The 20,548-nt window shown below is 45.4% G+C and overlaps 1 protein-coding gene across 1 annotated transcript; it reads left to right on the plus strand.

The window, feature by feature from the left end:
- The first annotated feature begins 5,639 nt into the window (after nt 1-5,639).
- On the plus strand, nt 5,640-20,305 carry LOC132781020 (alpha/beta hydrolase domain-containing protein 17A). Its single transcript, XM_060784934.2, has 5 exons — nt 5,640-5,969; nt 12,802-13,354; nt 17,254-17,448; nt 18,035-18,214; nt 18,435-20,305. Exons 2-5 carry the CDS (start codon nt 13,029-13,031, stop codon nt 18,658-18,660), a joined length of 927 nt encoding a protein of 308 aa, XP_060640917.2. The 5' UTR covers nt 5,640-5,969; nt 12,802-13,028; the 3' UTR covers nt 18,661-20,305.
- The last annotated feature ends 243 nt before the right edge of the window (nt 20,306-20,548 follow it).

Genomic DNA, 20,548 nt, shown 5'->3' on the forward strand with positions numbered 1-20,548 from the left:
AAACTTGGCATTATACTAAATATCCTTTGACCAGAAGCTGGCCGCTTGGAGTGCCTCTGGTGTCGGTGTGAAACGGTCCTCCATTGTGCATGTGGCAGGGCTCAGGTTGCATTGAAGTAGGTGGTCTGTGGTTTGCTCTTTTCCGCACTCACATGTCATGGACCCCACTTTGTGGCCCCATTTCTTAAGATTGGCTCTGCATCTCGTGATGCCAGAGCAGAGTCTGTTCAGCGCCTTCCAAGTCACCCAATCTTCTGTGCACCCAGTAGGGAGTTTCTCATCAGGTGTCAGCCACTGATAGAGGTTCCAGGTTTTCGCCTGCCACTTTTGGACTCTTGCTTGCTGCAGTGTTCCTTCAAGTATCTCTGTAGATCTTACGAAGCTATTTCTTGATTTCAGTCATTGGCGTGCTGGCTGATATCAGGTGGTGCAATACCAGCTAATCAGTATAAATTCTCTACTGGTATTGGGCGTAGACATCCTGTGATAATATGATATGTCTCATTAAGAGTCACAGCCACTGTTTTAACGTAGTGAGGTGTATTCCACACTGCGCACGCATTCTCGGCAGCAGAGTAGCCAAGCTCAAGGGCTTCACTGTGTCTGGTTGTGATCCCCAGGTTCTGCCAGTCAGCTTTCTTTGATATTATTTCTAGCACCCACTTTTTGCTTGATATTCAAGCAGTGCTTCTTGTAAGTCAGAGCATGGTCCAGAGTGACTCCCAAGTATTTGTGTGTGCTGCAATGCTCCAATGGGATTCCTTCCCAGGGAATCCTGAGAGCTCGAGGTGCTTGTCTGTTCTTAAGATGAAAAGCATGCACCTGTGTTTTAGATGGATTAGGGATCAGCTGGTTTTCCCTGTAATAGGCAGTAAGGGCACCTAGAGCCTCGGAGAGCTTCTGTTCAACCGTTTCAAAGCTCCCTGCTTGAGCAGTGATGGCACAATCGTCAGCATAGATGAAACTCTCTGTCCCTTCTGGCAGTGGCTGGTGATTTGTGTAAATATTAAACATTGCTGGATCAAGCACACTCCCCATTTTTCTGCTTCCGCCATCTGCTTCTCTGGCCCTGGAACTCAACATAAAAGCTCCTGTTTTGTAGCAGATTTCCTATGAAGCGAGTGAGGTGATAGGATCGGTATAGGAGGGGGCGAAAAAAGTATAACATCACTAAATGTATAATATCATAGCTATGATTCTGCACCTTATTGACCAGTGTGGAAATCACCTCTTGGATACACGGCAAACTCTTGAAACTCAGCAGGTGAAAGCCAAGAGTAAGGTGACAACAACTAGTCTGCAGTGTCTTTCATGTTTCTTGATTTGTTTTTGGACAATGCTGCATTTGGTGGTCCCTATGTGGACTTGTCCACAGCTGCATGATATAGAGTGAAAGTGTTCTTACATCAAGGGAACCACTGGCCGCATAGGGAAGCTGATGAGGAAACACAACTTTCAAACTATCTACAGACCCGCTAAGAAAATCCAACAAATGCCACATTCGGCAAAGGACAAGAGGGAACCTCTCACCTCTGCAAGAGTCTGTATACCATGCAGCTGTGGACAAGTCTACTTAGGGACCCCCAAACGCAGCAGCATTGCTCAGACACGAATCAAGGAACGGAAAAGGCACTACAGACTAGTTTAACCAGAGAAGTCAGCCATAGCAGAGCACCAGATAAACCAACCCAGACACAGCATATTATCTGAGAACACAGAAATGCTGGACCACTCTAACAACCACCATGTTAGACTACACAGAGAAGCCACTGAAATCCATAAGCATGTGGACAGTTTCAACAGAAAGGAGGAAACCATAGAAATGAACAAAATCTGGCTCCTAGTGTTTAAAAAAACTCTAAAACCAGGACTGTAAAGAAAGAGCAACACTCAGAAAATGAGAATTACAATCAATCAGGGCCAGCTAACACCTCCCAACAAATGCTTTCCCCCAGGCAAGAAGCAGCCAGACTTTGAAACTGTAAGGCCATTAAATGCTAATCAAGATGGCCTATTACAGCATTCACACCTACATCCAACAGATTAGTTCTTTCTCCCAACTTGGGACATTCTACAGATAGATAAACCCCACTTTCCTAGTTTCCAACAGAACTTATCACCTCTTGAGGATGCCTGCCATAGATGCAGGCAAAACGTCTGGAGAGAATGCTTCTGGAACATGGTCAGACAGCCCAGAAAACTCACAACCCACTGCATTGTATGACATTATTAGCCACTTTGGGACCCATTAGGGAGAAATGCAGAATATAAATAAATATTTTATTATTATTATTATTATTATTATTATTATAAATAATAATATTGGGCTGTCCCTTTTTCAGGAAAGAGACAGGATCAAAATTTAAGAGAATTTCCTCTTCGAAACCCCTTCCTTCACTAATGGATCCATCATGCCACTTCTGCACCCAGGAGGTCTTCTTGTGGGAACGCGTGTCAAGCAAGTTTGCTCTAGATGTCTCATCAGTGGGGTTCAGTGTGCTCTCTGGCTGTAGGGCAAACTACAACTCCCACTATGGTGAGTCAGTCCCCTCAAACCCCTCCAGTGGGTTGAGTTTGTCATGGGGGTTCTGTGTGCCAAGTTTGACCCAGGTCCATCCTCGGTGGAGGCAGGGCTGTAGCCAAGGGGGGGGGGGGTTAGGGGTTCAACCCCCCCCCCCCCCCAAAATTTCAGATTCAAAAACTGGTTTACTCATGAATTTTAACTGCAGTTTATCCAAATCCCCTTACTAAGTCTATGAGAAGCAAAAATTAAAGAAGTCCCTCCAGAACTCAAGCAAATTTTGCCAATTTATTCACAGTCATTACTTGTAGCAATAGCTGATATAGTGGAGGCAACCAAGTTGGCGTACCCACAACTGCTAGGCAAAACCTAAGGCAGTGGTTCTCAACTTGGGGTCCCCTGATGTTTTTGGCCTACAACTCTCAGAAATCCCAGCCAGTTTACCAGCTGTTAGAATTTCTGGGAGTTGTAGGCCAAAACACCTGGGGACCCACAGGTTGAGAACCACTGGCCTAAGGCATGGGAGGGATTTGAAGCCCCCCCCCCCCCAGCCATGAAGGAGACGAGAATATTGATTTAATTCAGTCTATATAAAATATAGAATGAATCATACTATTTAAATTATTTTGTGTTGTGGAACTACGGTCCTGGGTGGAGGTCACCGTTTCCCTGGTTGTGGGTAAACTACAACTCCCAGAAAGGAAGGTTGGTTGCCACCAAACCCCTCCAGTAATCCAATTTTGGCATATCGGGTATGCATGCCAAGTTTGGCCCAGATCCATCAGTGTTTGGGTTCACAGTGCTCTCTGGATGTGGGTAAACTACAATTTCCCCAAATCAAGGTGAATTTTCCCCCAAAAAACTCCCATATTTTTTGCTGGTTGTGCGGGCTCTGTGTGCCAAGTTTGTTCCAGGTCCATCATTGGTGGAGTTCAGAGTGCCTACCACAGATGCAGGCAAAACATCAGGAGAGAGTGCATGGCCAGACAGCCCGGAAAACTCACAGCAACCCACCGTATTGTATATTGTGAGGTGCTTTGGGTCCCGCTAGGGAGAAAAAGAGGGATATAAATAAAGATTTATTATCATTATCATTACTATGATTATTATAAATAATCATAATAATTTATTGTTGAAGGCTTTCATGGCCGCAATCACTGTGTTGTGAGTTTTATGAGCTGTCTGTCCATGTTCCAGAAGCATTCTCTCCCGACACTTCCCCTGCATTTATGGCAGGCATCCTCACAGGCTGTGAGGTCTGTTGGAAACTAGGAATATTGGGTTTATATATCTGTGGAATATCCAGGGTGGGAGAAAAATTAAGGCCAGCTAATCACTCCCCAACAAAGGATTCCCCCAGGCAGTAAGAAGCTAAACCTTGAAGCTGCAAAGCCATTAAATGCTAATAAAGGTGGCCAAGTGTAACATTCACACCACCTCCACCAGACAAGAGTTCTGTCTCCCATCCTGGACATCATTCCACAGATATATAAACCCCATTTTCCTAGTTTCCAACAGATTTCACAACCTCTGAGGATGCCTGCCATAGATGCAAGCAAAACGTCAGGAGAGAATGCTCCTGGAATAATGGCCATACAGCCCGGAAAACTCACAGCAACCCACTGTATTGTATTATATTGTGAGCTGCTTTGGGTCCCGTTAGGGAGAAAAGAGGGATAAAAATAAATATATTATTATTATTATTGACACAAAAGCACACTATGTCACAGCAAACAAGATCTCTATACTGGATTTCGTATCACAAAATCACAAGTCAAACACTTCCCAAATGTCTAGGACTGTGTGATGTATTTTCGAATGATGTGCGCGCAGATCCAAGTAAGGTGGCCTTTTGCAGTTGGCTGATCATGATTTTGTCGATGTTTATTGTTTCCAAATGCCAACTGAGATCTTTTGGCACGGCACCCAGTGCGCCAATGACCACTGGGGCCACCTGTACTGGTTTATGCCAGAGCCTTTGCAGTTCAATTTTGAGGCCTTGATAGCGGCTGAGTTTTTCCTGTTGTTTTTCCTCAATGCGACCGTCACCTGGTATGGCGACATCAATAATCCAGACTTTTTTCTTTTCCACAATCGTGATGTCTGGTGTATTGTGTTCAGAGGCAGCCCTAGGTAATTTTCAACGGTAAGCAAACAGTATTTTGGTGCCCACCCCTCCCCCCCAAACCAATCATTGATATATATTTTCTGTTCATCATGGGAGTTCTGTGTGCCATATTTGGTTCAATTCCATCATTGGTGGAGTTCAGAATGCTCTTTGATTGTAGGTGAACTATACATCCCAGTAACTACAACTCGCATATGTCAAGGTCTATTTTCCCCCAAGAGCGCCTCAAGAGCGCCCCTGGGTAAAATCAACTATACTGCAAATGCTTACTTTGCGTAATGGGTTGAGTCGCCCCTGATTGTGTTCCAAAACTTTGTCTGTCTGGATTGAAAAGTCCCACAGTATTTTTGCATGTTCATTTTCCACTACCTTTGCGGGTTTATGGATACACCAATTCTTTACTGCTGGCAGGTGGTACTTGTGACAATAATTATTATAAATAATAATAATAATAATAATAATAATTTATTGATTAATTATTATTATTATTATTAACAACAAAGTCGAAGGTTTTCATGGCCCGAATCACTGGGTTGTTGTGAGTTTTTCAGGCTGCATGACCATGTTCCAGAAGCATTCTCTCCTGACCTTTTGCCTGCATCTATGGCAGGCATCCTCAGAATACAGATATATAAACCCCACTTGCCTAGTTTCAAATAGACCTCATAATCCCTGAGGATGCCTGCCATCAGGAGAGAATGCTTCTGGAACAATGGCCAGACAACCTGGAAAACTCACAAGAACCCAATAATAATATTCTGTTGTGTCCCTAGTTCAGGAAGAAGGCAGGACCAAAATATAAGAGGATTTTCTCTTCGAATCCCCCTTCTTCCCAGATGGATCTATGAAGCCACTTCTGCACTCAGGAGGTCTTGGTTTGCTACAGGAGCTTTGGCGCAGACGCGTGTCTGCCCGCACCTGTCTCGTGGGAACGCGTGTCGGGGGAGGAAAAGGGGGGAGGGGGTTCTAGAGCTCCTCCCGCGTCCGTCGTCACTTCCAGTGCGGATGTCGCTGCGGTCACATCCGCCTCCTCGAGAGGAGGAGGAGGAGAAGGAGCCCCAAAGCTGCTGCTGGCCAAGCTGGTGCGTAATGCAGAGCGCACGGAAAGGCAGCTTCGGGGGCTGTTTAGAAGGGGTTTTGAGGCGGAGGGTTGGGGGCGGAGGGGGCCAAGGGGGCTGAAGGCAGCTTGGGGGGACCCTTGCCCTCGGACTAAGCCCTTTTGGGGGGAGAAAGAGGGAGCCGGAGGGGCGCCAAAGCCACGAGAAAGAGCAGCAGACCGAGTCGCGCCCCGTGCGCCTTCTCCCATCACTGTGCGCCCAGGTGAGTCTTTTGGAGAGGTTTGGGGGGACCCTCTTTCCTCCTCGCTTGGGGGCCCCACCAAAGGGGAATCGCCCCTCAGTTGGGGGGAAAGGGAAGGGGAAAGAAGGATCTTTGGGGAGGCCTGCCTTTTAGGCTGCATCCTTAAGGAGTTTCGTGTCTACACTCGAGGAAAGCCAATACTCCCGCTCTCTTCTGCTTTGGTCAGAGCTCCTCACCTGGTAACGCTTTTGTGTCCGGTTCTGAACATCAGCCAACAGTGGGATGCAGCAGCTGAAGAAGCCAACCCGATTCTGGGCTGCATCTAGTGCATCATGTGGCAGGAAGTTCCACAGGGTATAGAAGTCGGAAGGTACCCCTAAAGGTCATCTAGACTACCTATTTGGAAGGCCATCTTGTCTAGTGCAGAGCAGGAAGGGGCACCCAAAGGCCATTTAGTCCATACCTTCATAGTGCATCTTGTGGCAGGAGGTGCCAGAGTACAGAAGTCAGAAGGGACCCCTAAAGTTCATCTAGACCAGTGGTTCTCAACCTGGGGTCCCCAGATGTTTCTGGCTGGGATTTCTGGGAGTTGTAGGCCAAAACGCCTGGGGACCCACAGATCGAGAACTACTGATCTAGACTATCTATTTGGAAGGCCATCTAGTCTAGCATAGGGCTGGAAGGGGCGCCCAGAGGCTATCTAGCCCATAGCTTCTTAGTGTGTCATGTGGCAGGAGGTTCCCCAGGGTATAGGAGTCAGAAGGGACCCCTAAAGTTCATCTAGACCAGTGGTTCTCAACCTGGGGTCCCCAGATGTTTCTGGCTGGGATTTCTGGGAGTTGTAGGCCAAAACACCTGGGGACCCACAGATTGAGAACTACTGATATAGACTATCTATTTGGAAGGCCGTCTAGTCTAGCGTAGAGCTGCAAGGGGTACCCAAAGGCCATTTGGTCCATAACTTCTTAGTACATCATGTGGCAGGAAGTTCCGCAGGGTATAAATGTCAGAAGGGACCCCTAAAGGCCATCTAGAATATTTGAAAGGCCATCTAGTCTAGCATAGGGCTGGAAGGGGCGCCCAGAGGCCATCTAGCCCATAGCTTCTTAGTGTGTCATGTGGCAGGAGGTTCCCTGGGGTATAGGAGTCAGAAGGGATCCCTGAAGATCATCTAGACCAGTGGTTCTCAACCTGTGGGTCCCCAGGTGTTTTGGCCTACAACTCCCAGAAATCCCAACCAGTTTACCAGCTGTTAGGACTTCTGGGAGTTGAAGGCTAAAAACACCTGGGGACCCCAGGTTGAGGACCACTGATCTAGACTCTATAGGAATCTACATAGAGTCTGACTCTATTCTACTTTGGTCAGATCTCCCCTGAAATAATCTAGTTGTCATTCATTATAATTTAAGAAGCTGGAAGGTGTCCATGGAAGGGTCAAAGGTCTGGAAGCCAAGCCTTATGAGGAGTGGCTTAAGGAGCTCGGGGTGTTTACCTTGAAGAGACCATTAACAGGAATGGATTTTAAACTGGATGTTAAATACCTGTGATATGTAATTCTGTTTTAATGTTTGTATATTTGCAGATTTTAAATTGTATGGAGATGCTTTCAGTGTAAGCCACTTTGAGTCTCCTGCTGGATAGAATTTATTATTGTTATACAATTTTGAATGCATTTTTCCTGCTTCTTGGCAAAAGATGGGACTGGATGGCCCACGAGGTGTCTTCCAACTCTCTGATTCTACTGTTTACCCCACATTTTCTCTCCCATCAGGAGACTCAAAGTGGCTATGTATCCATTGTTAGTGTTAGAATGTATTATTGTTTTTATTGTTGTTGTGGTCGTTGTGTATACCCTGCTTTTCTCTCCACCAAGAGACTCAAAGTGACTATGTATCAATTAGTATTAGATTCTGTTGTTGTTATATTTACCCTGCTTTCCCCCTCCACCAGGAGACTCAAAAGTGGCTATGTATCCATTAGTAGTATTAGAATGCATTATTATTATTATTATTATTATTATTATTATTATTATTATTATTTGAAACCCAACAAGATTAGTCCACAGCAGACAAGATCACTCTACTGGCTGTTGTAATGGATCACACGTCGGACACTTCCCAAATGTTTTAGGAGAATAATGCGTGCAGATCCCAGTATGGTAGCCTTTTGCAACCGGCAGATGGTAATTTTGTCAGCGCCGATTGTGTTTAAGTGTAGGCCAAGGTCTTTAGGCACTGTACCCAGTATGCCGATCACCACTGGGACCACATTGACTGGCTTGTGCCAGAGTCTGCAGTTCGATCTTTAAATCCTCATATCGTGTCAGCTTTCCAGTTGTTTCTCTTCAATCATGCTGTCACCTGGGATTGCAATTATTATTATTATTATTATTATTATTATTATTATTATTATTTATACCCCGCTAACATCTCCCAAAGGACTCCGTGCGGCTTACAAGAGGCCAAGGCCCAACACATCAATAAAACAACAGCATAACAAATACAACAATAAATAAACTCATAAAGCAAAGCAATAAACATTAAAACAATAACAATAAGCATTAGACAGTAACACCACGACACATTTAAAGACTTATTATTATTATGTTTACCCCAGTTCTTCTCTCTACCAGGAGACTCAAAGTGACTATGTATCCAGTATTGGTATTAGATTGTGGTGTTGTTGTTGTTATATTTACCCCACTTGTTCCCTCCACCAGGAGACTCAAAGTGGCTATGTATCCATTATTAGTATTAGAATGTATTACTATTATTATTATTATCCTTATTATGTTTCCCCACTTATCTCCACCAGGAGACTCAAAGTGACTATGTATCCATTATTACTATTAGAGTGTGTTGTTGTTGTTACGTTTACCCCACTTTTTCTTGCCCACCATGAGACTCAAAGTGGCTATATATCCTATTATTAGTATTAGATTGTATTATTATTATTATTGTTATGTTTACCCCACTTTTTCTCTCCGTAAAGAGATTCAAAGCGGCTATGTATCCATTATTTAACCTGTAACCCATACAGAGCTCTGCTATGTATAATAATAATGTAATGTTATGTATAATAATATAGTAATATAATATAATATAATTAATAATACGAGGGGTATTTTTTAAGTAAGGTCCTTTGGGACATAAGTACACAATGAAAGTTTATTTCAAAAAAGTAAATTTATTTTCAGAAAGTACATACTTCATTCTATTTTTCAACATAGTTGCCAAGTTTGTTCAAACACTTATCATTCCTCTGAACCAATTTTAAAATACCCTCTTCATAAAAACTTGCCGCCTGCTCCGATAACCAAATAGTCTGTAATCAAAGAAGGGCGACCGGAGCGGTCCTCATCTTGGACGTTGTCACGGCCATCTTTGAATTGTCGCACCCACTTACGCACTTTGCTTTCACTCATAACAGTATCACCGTACACTTCACAAATCTGTCAATGAATTTCTGCAGCAGGCAGGTTCCTTGCTGACAAAAACCGTATCACTGAGCGAACCTCACATGCGGAGGGTGAGTTGACAGTCTTAAACATGTTTAAAGCACAGAACAGAACCGTACAGGTTAGCTACAGAGCGGAAACTGAGCACAGTTGTTCCCGAGGCATGCCGGTACACGACGCAGGCACTCGTTGCAGTATGTGCGCGAACTACTAGTGTCTACACCAAAACGGACCTTACTTAAAAAATACCCCTCGTATTAATATAATGTAATAATACATTCTAATACTACTAAAATAGTAATAATAATAATAGGGAACCCCTGGTGGTGCAATGGGTTAAACCCTTGTGCTGGCAGGACTGCTGACTGAAAAGTCAATGGTTCGAATCCGGGGAGCGGGGTGAGCTCCTGTCTGTCAGTTCCAGCTTCCCATGCGGGGACATGAGAGAAGCCTCCCACAGGATGGTAAAAACACTGGGCAACATCCTTGTAGATGGCTAATTCTCTCACACCAGATGTGACTTGCCGTTTCTCAAGTCGCTCCTGACACAAAATAATAATAATAATACATTCAAATACTAATAATGAATACTTAGATGCTTTGATTCTCCTGGTGGGAGAGAAAAAGCAGGATATAAATAAACATCATGATAATAATCGCAATATTTTAATATTACAAAGGATGCAACATCACTTTCTAGTCTAGGGACTAATATGAGTGGTCAAAAACATATCCGTTGCTTAAGAAAATCCTATCAAATCCATGGGGTTTTGATTAAAAAAAAACACTGGTCAAATCACTCCTGAGGACTCCTTGCCTTAAGAAAATCTTACGAGATTCATAGGGTCACTCTAAGTCAGCGTTTCTCAACTTGGGGGTCGGGAGCCCGGGAGGGGGGAACATGAGGAGGTATCAGAGGGGTCGCCAAAGACCATGAGAAAACACAATATTTTCTGTTAGTCATGGGGGTTTTGTGTGGGAACTTTGGCCCAATTCTGTTGCTGATGGGGTTCAGAATACTCTTTGATTGTAGGTGAACCATAAATCCCAGCAACTACAACTCCCAAATGTCAAGGTCTACTTTCCTCAAACTCCACCAGTGTTCACATTTGGGCATATTGAGTACTCATGCCAAATGTGGCTCACATCCATCATTGTTTGAGTCCACAGTGCTCTCTGGATGTAGGTGAACTAAAACTCCAAAACTCAAGGTCAATGCCCACCAAACCCTTCCAGTATTTTCTGTTGGTCGTGGGAGTTCTGTGTGCCAAGTTTGGTTCAATTCCATCGTTGGTGGAGTTCAGAATGCTCTTTGATTTCAGGTGAACTATAAATCCAAGCAACTACAACTCCCAAATAACAAAATAAATCCCTTCCCAACCCCACCAGCATTCAAATGTGGGCGTATCGGGTATTTGTGTCAAATTTGGTCCAGTGAATGATACATTGCGATTCAGATACATTGCGATTCATAACCGTAGCAAAATTACAGTGATGAAGTAGCAATGAAATTAATGTTATGGTTGGGGGTCAGCACAACATGAGGAACTGTATTAAGGGGTCGCGGCATTCGGAAGGTTGAGAACCACTGCTCTAAGTAACAAGACAAAAGGATATTCGCCTTTGTATAGGGACTGTGTAGTACAACTCCACCAAGGGATATTTTATGTGGAATGGATGTCGGGTTTTGTCCTGCTTTCCGCTATCTGTTTACTCTGAATTAATTCCCAGGGAATTAATTCCCTCTTTCTTTCTTTCCAAGCTGCATCTGGCGGAGCATCGGATGCCATAAATTGACCCTTGTTTCTTTTCAGTGACAAAAGGCCATGAGCTCATCTTGTGCTTCCTTTTCACTCTGGCCAGGAAATCGCTCTGTTACTCCTTTTTAGTATTTTTTTCCTTTTCCTTTCCTTATGCCATTATGTGTTTTTAAATATGTTGTAAGCCGCCTCGAGTCACGAGGAGAGGTGGGTAAGAAACACATGGCCATACAGCCCGAAAAACTCATAGCAACCCAGCGATTCCATCCATGAAAGCCTTCAATAACATAGTTACAGTCTCGCTTATCCGACCTTTGCTTATCTGACATTCTGTCTTATCCAATGCTATTATCCGATGCCCTCCTTTTCCTCCAGCATTTCCCCTTCAATTAAAGGAGCGCTCCCCAATTCTCTCTCCATTCCCAATAAGTGAAAAAGGCAAGACAAGGAGGAGGAGGAGGAAGAGGAGGGAGGAAAGGGGGAAAAGAGGCAGGACTGAAAGCGGAAGCGTCCTCCCTCCTTCCCTCTGTGATTTCCACGCTTCTCTTCTGCATCCGGGTACTTCCTGCTGGGCCGCTCTAGCCCCGACGTGTTGCCTTGCCTGAACCTTTTCAGTCCCTGTTGTTAGTATTCTAGGTGTCTAACGCCATGTCAGACTGCTAACAGTAGGAGACTGTATTATCCGACATTTTCATTTATCCAACGTTCTGCCGGCCCGTTTATGTCGGATAAGTGAGGGGGTGTCAGGGGGATCACCAGAGGCCATCAGGAAATACAGTATTTTCTGTAGATGATGGGGGTTCTGTGTGCCAAGTTTGGTTCAATTTTATCATTGGTGGAGTTCAGAATGCTCTTTGATTTAGGTGAACTATAAATCCCAGCAGCTACAACTCCCAAATGTCAAGGTCTATTTTCCCCAAACTCCAACAGTGTTCACCTTTGCGCATATTGAATATTTGTGCCAAGTTTGGTCCTGATCCATCATTGTTTGAGTCCACAGTGCTCTCTGGATGTAGGTGAACTACAACTCCAAAACCCTTCCCACCAAACCCGTCCAATATTTTCTGTTGGTCATGGGAGTTCTGTGTGCCAAGTTTGGTTCAGTTCCCTTGTTGGTGGAGTTCGGAATGCTCTTTGATTATAGGTGAACTATAAATCCCAGCAGCGACAACTCCCAAATGTCAAGGTCTATTTTCCCCAAACTCCACCAGTGTTCACCTTTGCGCATATTGAATATTCGTTCGGAATGCTCTTTGATTTCGGAATGCTCTTTGATTATAGGTGAACTATAAATCCCAGTAACTACAACTCTCAAATGACAAAATCAATTCCCCCCACCAGTATTCAAATTTAGGTGTTTCAGGTATTTGTGCCAAATTTGGTCCAGTGAATGAAAATACATCCTGCATATCAGATATTTACATGACGATTCATAACAGTTACAAAATGACAGTTATGAAGTAGCAATAAAAATAATTAAGTGGTCACTGCATTAGGAAGGTTGGGGTAGATGGACATCTGTTGGGTGGGTTGGTTGTACTTTTCCTGCATGAAAGAAGGGGTTTGGACTGAATAACCTTTGGGAGTCTCTTCCAACTCTTCTATGGTTCAATGCTTCCATTTGGTTTTGTCATAGGACCTTCCTTGGAACATTTCCCAGAGACGAAGCACCGCACCGGGATTCTCAAACCTGGCGCCGGAATGTGGGAGGCGCACGTTCCGACTGGAGATGTCATAAAGACGTTGCTTCTGCCCGCCCTGTCCTTTCTTTCACCACCGGGCTCCTCTGTTTTGATTCGGGAGGTCCTCCAATAACCTTAACACACACACAGCAAGAGACCCTGTTCTGGCCCTTCCGCTGCCATGAACGGCCTCTCCGTGAGCGAACTCTGCTGCCTCTTCTGCTGCCCGCCGTGCCCCGGGCGCATCGCCGCCAAGCTGGCCTTCTTGCCACCGGAGCCGACATACGCCATCGTCCCTGAACCGGAGCCTGCGGGGTCTTCCTCTTCCGGTGGTGGTGGATCCTCCCCTCGGAGTGGGGCCTTGGCCCGCTGGAAACTACATTTGTCTGACCGGGCTGACTTCCAGTACACCCAGCGTGAGCTCGACACCATGGAGGTCTTCCTGACCAAAAGCAGCCGGGGGAACCGGGTGGGCTGCATGTACGTCCGCTGCGCACCAGGCGCCAGGTGAGCACAAGGGAATCCCCCCCAAACAGGTGGTAATCGTCCCTCCTGCTCTGACCGGTCGACTGGTCCTCGCCAATGGTTTCTCTTAGAGAGAAGGGAAGTTGTCATCTCGGAGTCTTAGTATAGGCCCGTGGCAGCTAAAAATACCAATTCAATTCTCGGCAGTGTCCACAGATCAAGGGAAGTCAAAGTCCACATGAAAGGGATCTAGGGGTCTTCATGGATTTAAGCAAGGGTGTGACGCTGCGGCGAAAAAGGCCAATGCGATTCAAGGTGGAGTCTTTAGAACAAGGGAAGTCATAGTCTATGTGAAAGGGATCTAGGCGTCTTAGTACGTCAAAAGCTCAGCTTTGACTTAATAATAATATACTTTGTTGAAGGCTTTCATGGCTGGAATCACTAAGTTCTTGTGGGTTTTTTTCCGGCTATAGGGCCATGTTCTAGAGGCATTTCTCCTGACGTTTCACCTGCATCTATTGCAAGCATCCCCACCTCTGAAGATGCTTGCCATAGATGCAGGTGAAACGTCAGGAGAAATGCCTCTAGAACATGGCCATATAGCCCGAAAAAACCCACAAGAACTTAATAATATACTTTATTTATCATATATACTTGGGTATAAGCCAGGTTTTTCAGCCCGTTTTTAGGCTGAAAAAGCCCCCCCCCCCCAAGTGAGTCAAGGTTATTGTTATTTTACTCTGTTATTTTTTTAATTTTACTCTATTTATTATTATTACATTTATTATTTTATTATTATTCTATTACATTTATTATTTGACTCTATTATTAATTTTTTTATTACATTTATTATTTTACTCTCATTATTGGAAGGAAACGTAAGCACATTTACATTGAAGAAGGTTAGGATAATGGTTTATTCAGAGTTGGATAGTCTTATCTTAAATTACAGTGTTATGTAAATATTCCAAAACGTCTGACCTCCTGATGCCTCAATTAATGTAATTTTATTGATATCTATGTTCATTTTGAAATTTACCAGTAGCTGCCGCATTTCCCACTCTCGGCTTATACTTGAGTCAATATGTTTTCCCAGGTTTTGTGGTAAAATTAGGCGCCTCGGCTTATATTCGGGTTGGCTGCCCTAACTCCTCGAGGAGACTCAGGGCGGATTACAGGACATATATACGGCAAATATTCAGTGCTGTTAATCAATTAACAAGACAGACAAGACATAAACAGAGGTAAAGGCTTCCCATCTTTTTCAATCTTTGGCATCTGGAGGCTGTGCTCGGCTCCAACCACAGGGAGGTGCTGTGGCTCTACCATGCTGAGGCGCTTTGTTGTCCTGATCAAATCGTAGCATGTCCACATGGGTGCCTTTTATTACCTTTCTGCCAAAACGGTATCTACTCACATTGCTGTTTTCGAACTGCTAGGTAGACCGAAGCTGAGCTGACAGTTGGGAGCTCACCCCAAACCGGGCTTGAACTGTCGACCTTTCAATCAGCAAGATTTTCTGCAGCTGGTGGTTTAACCCACTGCACTAAAGCCCTGACCTATGAGTGTGATGAGGCAACAAAAAGGCCAATACTATTCTCAGCAGCATCCACAGATCACGGGAAGTCAAAGTCCATATGAAAGGGATCTAGGGGTCTTCATGCATCTACACGGAACTTAAGTAAAGAGTATGACGCTGCAGCAAAAAAGGCCAATGCTATTCTAGATGGCATCCATAAGAGCGTTTAGAACAAATGAAGTAATTATCGATGTGAAAGGGATTTAGGGGTCTTAGTACGTCACGAGCTGAACCTGAGTCAAGAGTGTAACACGGCAGCAGAAAAGGCCAGTGCAATTCTAGATGGCATCCATAGGACTCTAGTGTCCAGATCACAAAAAGACCATTGCAATTTCAGCCACATTCATAGTAGTGTCTAGAGATCAAGGGAAGTCATAGTTCATGTGAAAGGGATATAGAAGTTTAAGTGGGCCAAAGCTGAAGGTGAGCCAAGAGTGTGCTGCAGCAGCACAAATAGCCAATGCAATTATAGATGCATCAAGAGTTGTGTCTTGATCAGGTATGGGCAAACCCAGGCCCGGAGGCCAGATGCGGCCCCTTGGGCTTTTTTCTTAGGCCCTCCTCTCTCTCGCCATCTTATCCTTCCTTCTCTCTTTTCTTCCTCCATCCCTCCCTCCTACCCTTACCTCCCTTTTTCTCCTTCCATCCTTCCTTCCCTCTTTCCTGCCTCCTTCCCCCTCTCTCTTTCTTCTTCCTTCCCTTTTGTCTTTCCTTCCTTCTCTCTTCCCTCCCTCCCTTCTTTCCCTCTCTTTCTCCCTCCCTCTATTCCAGTCCAAACTTTCCTCCTTCCTTCCCTCTTTCCTCCTTCCTTCCCTCTCCCTCTTTCCACTTCCTTCCTTCCTTTTTGTCTTCCCTTCCTTCTCTCTTTCTCCCTCCCTCCATTCCCTTCCACCCTTTCATCCTTCCTTCCTTCTCTCTTCCCTCCCTCCCTTCGCTCTCTTTTTCTCCCTCCCTCCATCCCCTTACATCTTTTCTCTCTTTGCTTCCTTCTTCCCTTCCTTTTTCTCTTCCACCCTTTTGTCTTTCCTTCCTTTTTGTCCTTCCTTCTCTCTTTACTTCCTCCTTTCCTTCCTTCCATCTTTTCCTTCCTTTCATCTTTCCTTCCCTCTTCCCTCCCTCCTTCCCTCCCTCTTTCTCCTTCAGTCCTCCCCTTTTGTCTTTTCTTTCTTTCCTCTTTCCTCTCTCCTTGCCTCCCTCTTTCTTCTTCCTTCCTTCCCTTTTGTCTTTCCTTCCTTCTCTCTTTCCTTCCTACAAGAGAGGAGATTCCATCTGAACATGAGGAAGAACTTCCTGACTGTGAGAGCCGTTCAGCAGTGGAACTCTCTACCTCGGAGCGTGGTGGAGGCTCTTTCTTTGGAAGCTTTTAAACAGAGGCTGGATGGCCATCTGTCAGGGGTGATTTGAATGCAATATTCCTCCTTCTTGGCAGGGGGTTGGACTGGATGCCCCATGAAGTATCTTCCAACTCTTTGATTCTATGATTCCTCCTTACCTCCCTCCAAGCACCCTTCTTTTTCCCTTTTGTCTTTCCTTCCTTCTTTCCTCCCACCTTCCCTCCCTCTCTCTTTCTTCTTCCTTCCCTTTTGTCTTTCCTTCCTTCTATCTTTCCTCCCTCCCTCCTTCCCTTTCGTCTTCCTCCCTCCATTCCCTTCCACCCTTTTGTCGCTTTTCTTCCTCATTCCCTTTATTCCTGCCTTCCTTCTCTTTTTCCTTCTTTCTTCCCTTCCACCATTTCATCCTTCATTCTTTTTAGTCTTTCCTTCCTTTTCTTTCCTTCCACCTTCCCTCCCTCTTTCTCCTTCCATCCTTCCCTCCCTCCCTCCCTCCCTCCCTTCCTTCCTTCTCTCTTTCCTTCCTTCCTCCTTCCCTTCTTTCTTCCCATCACCGGGCAAACCGTCCTCCTAGCAGGGAATACTAGCATGCGGGCCCCAAGTTGGAAAGTTTGCCCAGGCCTGGTCTAGATCAAGGGAAGTCATAGTCCCGCTCTCTTATGTTTTTGTCAGACCTTACATGGAAGAATCCCATGTCTACTTCTAGGAAAATCAATTCAAACAGAAGATGGACAAGGTGGAATATGTCCAGAGGAGGGCGACCAAAATGATCAAAGGATTGAAAACCAAATCTTACGTAGAGCAACTTAGCGATCTAGTATGTTAATAATAATAATAATAATAATAATAATAATAATACTTTTATGTAAGTTTGGAGAAGTGGAGTGGCAAGTAGAGGAAAATCCCTCTTGTTTCCGATCTTGCCTTCAGGACATCAGAGTGCCCCTTTAAAGTTCGAACTACAGTCCGGAGCGGACTGAGACTCTCTATCCATGTAACCTCCCTGTATGTGTCTTCCGAACGCCCGGCAGGTTCACGGTGCTGTTTTCACATGGGAATGCCGTGGACCTGGGCCAGATGTGCAGCTTCTACATCAGCCTGGGCACCCGCATCAACTGCAACATCTTCTCCTACGACTATTCGGGCTATGGGGTCAGCACCGGGAAGCCCTCCGAGAAGAACCTCTACGCTGATGTCGACGCCGCCTGGCAGGCGCTGCGCACCCGGTGAGTTGGTAAAAGGAGGATAGACTACATGACCTCTTGGGATCCCCTTCGAAAGCAGGGATAGACTAGATGACCTCTGGGGATCTCTTTCCAATTGTAAGTCTATTCCCCGTTGGCACCTGGTCAACGGGGGATAGACTAAATGACTTTTGGAGATCCCCTTCCAAACTCTGGAGGTCAAGATGGGAGCCTGGCAATAGCGGGGATAGACTAGAGGTCATCTAGTCTATCCCTGTTTTTCGAAGGGGATCCCAAGAGGTCCCCTTCCAAACTCTGGAGGTCATGATGGGAACCTGGCAATAGTGGGTATAGGTTAGATGACCAACTGTAAGAGTTTAAGGTGGGCACCTGGTCAAAGGGGGATAGACTAGATGACCTCTAGAGACCCCCTTCCCAGGTCATGATGGGAACCTGGCAATAGTGGGTATAGGTTAGATGACCAACTGTAAGAGGTTAAGGTGGGCACCTGGTCAAAGGGGGATAGACTAGATGACCTCTAGAGACCTCCTTCCAACTCATTTCTTTGAGCCATACACCACCAGCTCTGGAAACGGTGTCCTTTTCTCCCCCTCTCCCTCTACCCCAGATATGGGATCAGCCCTGAGAATATTATCCTATATGGACAGAGCATTGGGACGGTGCCCACAGTGGACCTAGCCTCCCGCTATGAATGTGCCGCTGTGGTCTTGCACTCACCTCTCACCTCGGGCATGCGGGTGGCCTTTCCGGAAACCAAGAAGACCTATTGCTTTGACGCTTTCCCAAAGTGAGTATAAAACCCGGAACAGATCCACATGAAAGCTGCAAATGTGGAATCCTCCACGTGGGAGTCCGATAGTTTCCTTCTCCTGAGGTTGGATGGGCATCTGTCAGGGGTGCTTTAATTGTGCCTTTGGAGTCCCTTCTGAATTGAGCGTTCTATGATTCAAATATTTATACTATTAAGAGCCGTCTTTCTGTTTTGCTTTGTCCCTGTCTTTCTGCAGCATCGACAAAGTATCCCGGATCACCTCCCCTGTCCTTTTCATCCATGGCACAGAGGACGAGGTGATTGACTTCTCCCACGGCTTGGCCCTCTACGAACGCTGCCCCAAAGCTGTCGAGCCCCTCTGGGTTGAGGGAGCCGGGCACAACGACATCGAGCTCTACAGCCAGTATCTGGAGCGGCTACGCAAGTTCATCGCACAAGACCTGGCTGGGCAGCACAACTGAGCATCCGTCCCTTTTCTGAAAGCGCAAGCGAATGCCTCTGGAGCAGCCAAATCCGTTGTTGGCGCTCTTCGGACCCGGAGGAGACTGGAGTCCCCTTTTTTCTATTATTGGGCAATAGCCAAAGACCTCTTGAACATCATCCAAGGGCCAGACTGATCAAAAGCCCCTCGTCAAAAAGCTGCGCATTGAGGATGGGTTTTGTTTTATTTCGGTAGCATCAGGATTGTGCAGTTTCACCTTTTCGGACTCCAACCTTTCTCTATTTTAGGGGCCCACGTTTTGAAGGTAACAGCTGTAGACATCTTAAACAACATCATCCAAGGGCAGGACCGAACAAAAGACCCTTGTCAAAAAGCTGCGCATTGAGGATGGTTGTTTTTGCAACATTGGGACTGCGCAGTTTCGGATCCGTTGCCCCGTCGTTTTAGGAGCCCACGTTTTGAAGGTAACAGCTATAGAGATCTTGATCAACATCATCCAAGGGCGGCACTGATCGAAAGACCCTCGACGGAAAGCTGCATATTGAGTGTGGTTATTTTTGCAACATCGGGACTGCGCAGTTTTGCCTTTTTGTACTCCGACCTTGCTCCATTTTAGGGCCCCACGTCTTGAAGATAAGAACTGCAGAGCTCTTGAACAACATCATCCAAGGAATAATCAACAGGAATAATCAAAAGGACAGGAATAATCAAAAAGACAGGAATAATCAAAAGGACAGGAATAATCAAAAAGACAGGAATAATCAAAAGGACAGGAATAATCAAAAAGACAGGAATAATAAAAAAGACAGGAATAATCAAAAGACCCTCATTGAAAAGCTGCATATTGGAGATGGTTATTTTTGCAGCATCGGGACCGCGCAGTTTTGGATCCATCGCCCCATCATTCTTTCTCAATTTTATGGCCTGCATCCCGATAGTAATCGCAGGCCTCTTGAACAACATCATCCAAAGGCATCATTAACTTCATTGATCCTTGTTGGAAAACTTGCACATCACAGATTGTTATTTTTTTAGCACCGAGAGTGCGCAGTTTCGTGCTTTCGGATCTCCGTTTTTGCCCAATCTGAAAGCAGTTAGCTGTGGGCAGAGGGATGCAAAACACTAATGCCGTTCTGTGGAAAAATGGGAGCGGCTTGCAAAATAAGCTGGAAGGTGTGGGCGCAGCACCCCCAGAGGCAGGAGGACTTTGGGACATGCAGGGGCTGGGACACACTCTGAAGGCTGAAATTGTGGAATGTAACACAGCGGAGCTACACAAGTTGCCGTTTAACAGGAGAAGGGGATGATGGGAGGTGTGTGTCTGGTTTACTCCGTCCACAACCGCCTCGATTCTCCTGTTATTTTTAGACAACACCTTCCGATGTGCAAAGGAGGAGCTCTGTGTTTTAGTCCAAAATTTAAGGGAAAGCCCCAAAGGGAAAGGACTTCAATGCTTTTAAATTTCGGACTGACATGCGGGGTGAAACAGATCCGCCCTTCATTTCCAACTCCATCTTACTTAATTCCAAGAGTATAGGAACTTGGAGGGGGAATTAGAGGGGGGGATCCGCATTATGTTTCTTCCTTTCTTCTTTTCTTTTTTCTTTCATTCATTCATTCTTTTTTGTGGAAGATAAGAAGAATAAAAGTTTGAATCACCGGCATTTCTGGTTTCCTTTCCGAGAAAGATTTGGAGAGTGCCTCCAAGTTCAAAGCGATCGGAGTATTTCTGTGGTTTTCTAAACAAGTTTCCATCCTAGGGAAGTATGCGGAGCACACACGTTAACAGACAAATTCCATGTATTCCTGTGTATAACTTTGGTCAAATTTGGGGCGGGGGAGGTCCCTAGAAAACAAGAAGGAAAAGCTGTCTGAATAAGCAAGGTTAGAATCGGAACTGGCCACCC

The sequence above is a fragment of the Anolis sagrei genome, chromosome X (assembly GCF_037176765.1).
Source record: "Anolis sagrei isolate rAnoSag1 chromosome X, rAnoSag1.mat, whole genome shotgun sequence".
Classification (NCBI taxonomy): Eukaryota; Metazoa; Chordata; class Lepidosauria; order Squamata; family Dactyloidae; genus Anolis; species Anolis sagrei.